Source organism: Penaeus japonicus, unplaced genomic scaffold (genome assembly GCF_977035675.1).
Source record: "Penaeus japonicus unplaced genomic scaffold, GWHDUDI00000001_assembly GWHDUDI00000030, whole genome shotgun sequence".
NCBI classification, from domain to species: Eukaryota; Metazoa; Arthropoda; class Malacostraca; order Decapoda; family Penaeidae; genus Penaeus; species Penaeus japonicus.
The window spans coordinates 6,104,256-6,109,255 of NW_028234432.1; the positions used below are offsets into that span (position 1 = coordinate 6,104,256).

At 41.6% G+C, this 5,000-nt stretch overlaps 3 protein-coding genes across 4 annotated transcripts in view; 1 reads left to right on the forward strand and 2 right to left on the reverse strand.

Moving 5' to 3' along the window:
• Positions 1-2,836, reverse strand: part of LOC122255748 (uncharacterized) — a 3,945-nt gene extending 1,109 nt beyond the window's left edge. The window contains exon 1 of one of the 2 annotated variants that reach the window (XM_086554901.1): positions 2,805-2,836. In XM_086554901.1, coding sequence (XP_086411027.1) covers positions 2,805-2,816 — 12 coding nt within the window. In that variant the 5' untranslated portion in view covers positions 2,817-2,836. Of the gene's footprint in view, positions 1-93; positions 134-2,804 lie in introns of those variants that run through there. The other variant, XM_086554902.1, reaches the window with a different exon arrangement.
• Positions 1-5,000, forward strand: part of LOC122255747 (uncharacterized) — a 28,254-nt gene that overhangs the window by 17,069 nt on the left and 6,185 nt on the right. Inside the window, exons 6-11 of the mRNA XM_086554676.1 lie at positions 114-251; positions 1,351-1,395; positions 1,920-2,430; positions 2,835-2,962; positions 3,921-4,009; positions 4,527-4,839. Of these exons, the coding sequence (XP_086410802.1) occupies positions 114-251; positions 1,351-1,395; positions 1,920-2,430; positions 2,835-2,962; positions 3,921-4,009; positions 4,527-4,839 (1,224 nt within the window). The remainder of the gene's footprint in view (positions 1-113; positions 252-1,350; positions 1,396-1,919; positions 2,431-2,834; positions 2,963-3,920; positions 4,010-4,526; positions 4,840-5,000) is intronic.
• LOC122255749 (uncharacterized) overlaps positions 1,810-5,000 on the reverse strand; it is a 3,589-nt gene continuing 398 nt past the window's right edge. The window contains exons 2-3 of the mRNA XM_086554899.1: positions 4,764-5,000; positions 1,810-2,367 (exon numbers count right to left, since the gene is read on the reverse strand). The exon at positions 4,764-5,000 is cut by the window's right edge and continues 121 nt beyond it. Coding sequence (XP_086411025.1) covers positions 1,913-2,367; positions 4,764-5,000 — 692 coding nt within the window. The 3' untranslated portion in view covers positions 1,810-1,912. The remainder of the gene's footprint in view (positions 2,368-4,763) is intronic.

Here is a 5,000-nt window from a genome sequence, read left to right on the forward strand (position 1 = left end):
CTAAGTCTATATGCACTGAAATCTAATTCATTTTAATATTCAAGCATATTCAACAGTTTAAGCTCAACATTGCTGCTCTAAAAGAATACTCACAATTGTCCTCATGTTCCAAGGCGTTCCCAGCACCAGGAGATGACTGATTCCCACATCCTTAGCGCCTCTATTTATACTGGCACTGTCCTTCCCGCTCCTTTGGTGCCGAGATGCCAGTTACCCATATCTCCGCCTCCTTCTCGTTGCCCAGAAGTCACGTGAACATCCTTCCCGTACGAAGGATCTTCATTATGTTAAAAGATAGAGGTCTATCTTTTTACTGATAGTTAATATTTGACTGCCAAAGATAGTGATAAAACATCTTGTTCAAGTGACACTAGATATTGCAGAATTGATATTAATCATACAACCAATGATAGGAAAACCGATATCATACTTCTGATCCTCAACCAGAAAGAAGAAAGATGATGGCTTCTTCTTCTCACCATCGCTCTAACAGATAGTGTAGCGGTTGAGGATTGTTATAAGAAAGCCAAAATGTCTAGGCCTTTCTTTTCCTGGTTAAAATGAGTTCGCGAAGACGATTGTTGAGAAATAGATTATAAAAATGATTACGATGAAACAAAAACTAAATAGCTTTACAATCTCCAGCACAAGATATTGTCATCCTCTTTTTTTTTTTCTTCTTTTTTATATATATATATATATATATATATATATATATATATATATATATATATATATATATATATATATATATACCCAAAGCCATGGAAAACTGCGAATTCTCAGTAATACATATACAGATATACAGATTATACAAAATATGCACAGGTGGGACTAACAGAAGACGAAACATATCAAGATGATGTATATTCTTGTAATGCAAAAAAGGTACTACGGTAATGGTAACAGCAGGATTTTTTCCAAACATACCATGATTATAAACATCTTATTCATTACGATTCTCATTAATATTACTAATATTATGATCAATGTTTTGTAATACGAAGCGTGTCTTTTACTCTTTATGTACTTACAAACACTAATACATTAATGGTAACAGCAGGATTTCTTTCCAGACATACCATGATTATTATCATATTCATTCCGATCCTCATTACTATTACTAATATTTTCATTATTGTTAGGCAAGACGAAGCGTGTCTTTTACTCTTTGTGTACTACCATTACGTATCGCCATTTGTGCAATTGAACAGTTTCATTTTATAGTAAAATGAAGACAAGTTTTAAAAGTTTAAATTACTCGAAACTTTGACTTATATGCTCATGATAAAGCTATGAGTTGTGTCCCAAATATACTTCTTTTATGTTATAATCACTTGATATACGAAGGTTACGCCAGCTCCTGATCACATTACAAAGCAACATATCGGATGCGTATGGAAGAGAGAAGAATGTAGTTCTCGAGAGTATTCTTAGCTGATACAACTCTTGACTTTATGAATGATATTTAAAATCTTAAATTCTTTTTAATATCACAAAGAGAATGAGCTTTCCGTTTTATGGTCCAGTTCTAATTCTAGATCATTTTGCGTGTGTGTGTGTGAATATGTGTGTCTGTGTGTGTGTTTGGGTGTGAACATGCGTGTGTGTGTGCTATTGATATCTATCTTCTAATAAGTTATCTTTGATCTTATTCTTTCACTTGGTGAGTTGTTGATCCTCCTCTGATTAACGTTTTTGTTATTTCTATTGCAGTGATTTTCGTGTTGCTGATTACTTTTGTTATTATTGCTATCATGATTAAGAATAAATAGTTGTTTGGTAGGAATAGGTGAAAAGATTCTTAAAGACTTTTAGAATTTCTCTTTATTTTTCTTCGATTGTTAAATACCAATATGGTATCGCGTTTTCTAATTTTATGCTCTTTGTGAAGTAGATCTGAAATAACGTTTTACCAGCCACTTCCGCCGCCATATCCCCCGCCGGTGGCGATGGCGTTGGAGCCGTGGCCGCTGCCCCCGCCTGAGGGAAGGTTGCCAACACCAACCAGCTGTGCCCGGACAACGCTGGCACCGCTGGATCTGCCGTGGCCGCCTCGAGACCCACCTCCATGGGACCCATAGCCTCCAGAGCCTCCACCACCTCCTCCGCCGGTGCTGGGAAGAGTGCCAACTCCTACCAGCTCAGCTCGGACAACGCTGGCACCGCTGGATCTGCCGTGGCCGCCTCGAGACCCACCTCCATGGGACCCATAGCCTCCTGAGCCTCCACCACCTCCTCCGCCGGTGCTGGGAAGAGTGCCAACTCCTACCAGCTCAGCTCGGACAACGCTGGCACCGCTGGATCTGCCGTGGCCGCCTCGAGACCCACCTCCATGGGACCCATAGCCTCCTGAGCCTCCTCCACCTCCTCCGCCGGTGCTGGAAGTGCCGTGGCCGACCTCGAGACCCACCTCATGGGGACCTTCAGGCCTCCACTCTGCCGCCGCCGCCTCCATGGCCACCTCCACCGCCATGGCCACCGCCTCCTCCACCTCCTCCTCCTCCATACCCACCGCCTCCATGGCCTCCACCTCCGTGGCCTCCACCACAGCAACCGCCAGGAGCAGCAGCTGCCACGCTTAACGCCACGAATGACACTAAAATCTGGTGGACGAAACACCCTTTAATAGTACATGGCTAAAATTATCATTATATTCAATTTGTATAGCAACAGAAAATGGGTGAAAAAAAAAATCTATATGCTATCATCTAAGTCTATATGCACTGAATTCTAATTCGTTTTAATATTCAAGCAGATTCAACAGTTTAAGCTCAACATTGCTGCTCTAAAAGAATACTCACAATTGTCCTCATGTTGCAAGGCGTTCCCAGCACCAGGAGATGACTGATTGCCACATCCTTAGCGCCTCTATTTATACTGGCACTGTCCTTCCCACTCCCTTGGTGCCGAGATGCCAGTTACCCATATCTCCGCCTCCTTCTCGTTGCCCAGAAGTCATGTGAACATCCTTCCCGTACGAAGGATCTTCATTATGTTAAAAGATAGAGGTCTATCTTATACATCTGATACTCAACCAGAAAGAAGTAGGATGATGGCTTCTTCTCACCATCGCTCTTACATATAGTGTAGCGGTTGAGAATTGTTATAAGAAAGCCAAAATGTCTAGGCCTTTCTTTTCCTGGTTAAAATGAGTTCGCGAAGACGATTGTTGAGAGATAGATTATAAAAATAGTAATGAGGATAACAAAAACTAAACAGTTTCCGAATAGCTTTACAATCTCCAGCGCTAGCTTTTGTCATCATTTCTTCTTCTTCTTCTTCTTCTTCTTCTTCTTCTTACCCAAAATCATGGGAAACTGCGAATTCTCAGTAATACTGACACAGCAATACATATTATCCAAAATATGCACAGGTGGGACTAACAGAAGACGAAACATATTAAGATGATATATCTTGTAGTGCAAAAAATACTACGGCAATGGTAACAGCAAGATTTTTGTCCAGACATACCATGATTATTATCATCGTATTCATTACGATTCTCATTACTATTACTAATATTTGTATTACTGTTTTGCAAAACGAAGCGTGTCTTTTACTCTCTGTATACTCACAAACACTAACACTGTAATGGTAACAGCAGGATTTCTTTACAGAGATACCATGATTATTATCATATTCATTCCGACCCTATTACTAATATTTTCATTACTTTTTTTTGCAAGACGAATCGTGTCCTTTACTCTTTGTGTACTTATATTATTGTCTCTTGTCAGGGGCCCATATCTACCGAATTTACTTACGTAATGCCTTTTGTGCAATAGAACAGTTTCATTTTATAGTAAAATGTAGATAAGTTTTAAAGGTTTGAATTACTCGAAACTTCGATTTATATGCTCATTATTAAAGCTATGAGTTGTGTCCCAAATAAACTTCTTTTATGTTTTGATCATTAGATTTACGAAGGTTACGCCAGCTCCTGATCCTATTTTACAAAGCAACATATCGGGTGTGTATGGAAAAGAGAAGAATGTAGTTCTCGAGAGTATTCTTAGCTTATACAACTCTTGACTTTATGAATGATACTTATAATCTTAGATTTTTGTTAATATCACAAAGAAATGAGCTTTCCATTATATGGACCAGTTTTAATTCTGGATCATTTTGCGTATATGTACGCGTGTGTGCGTGTATGTGTGTGTCTTTGTGTGTGTGAATGTGTGTGTCTTTGTGTGTGAACATGCGTGTGTGTTTGTGTGTGTGTGCTATTGATGTCTTTCTTCTTATAAGTTATCTTTGATCTTATTCATTCACTTGGTGAGTTGTTTATCAGCCTCTGATTAACGTTACTGTTATTTCTATTGCAGTGATTTTCGTGTTGCTGATTACTTCTGTTATCATTGTTATCATGATTAAGAATATATAGTTATTCGGTAGGAATAGATGAAAAGATTCTTATAGACTTTATAGAATTTCTCTTTATTTTTGTTCGATTATTAAATACCAATATGGTATCGCATTTGTAATTTTAAGCTCTTTGTGAAGTAGCTCCTTTCTGAAAGACCGTCTTACCAGCCACTTCCACCGCCATATCCCCCGCCGGTGGCAATGGCGTTGGAGCCGTGGCCGCTGCCCCCGCCTGAGGGAAGGTTGCCAACACCAACCAGCTGTGCCCGGACAACGCTGGCACCGCTGGATCTGCCGTGGCCGCCTCGAGACCCGCTTCCATGGGACCCATAGCCTCCTGAGCCTCCTCCACCTCCTCCGCCTCGAGACCCACCTCCATGGGACCCATAGACCTCCTCCGCCGGTGCTGGGAAGAGTGCCAACTCCTACCAGCTCAGCTCGGACAACGCTGGCACCGCTGGATCTGCCGTGGCCGCCTCGAGACCCACCTCCATGGGACCCATAGCCTCCAGAGCCTCCTCCACCTCCTCCGCCGGTGCTGGGAAGAGTGCCGACGCCGACCAGCTCAGCCTTCACCACTCTGCCGCCGCCGCCTCCATGGCCACCTCCACCGCCATGGCCACCGCCTC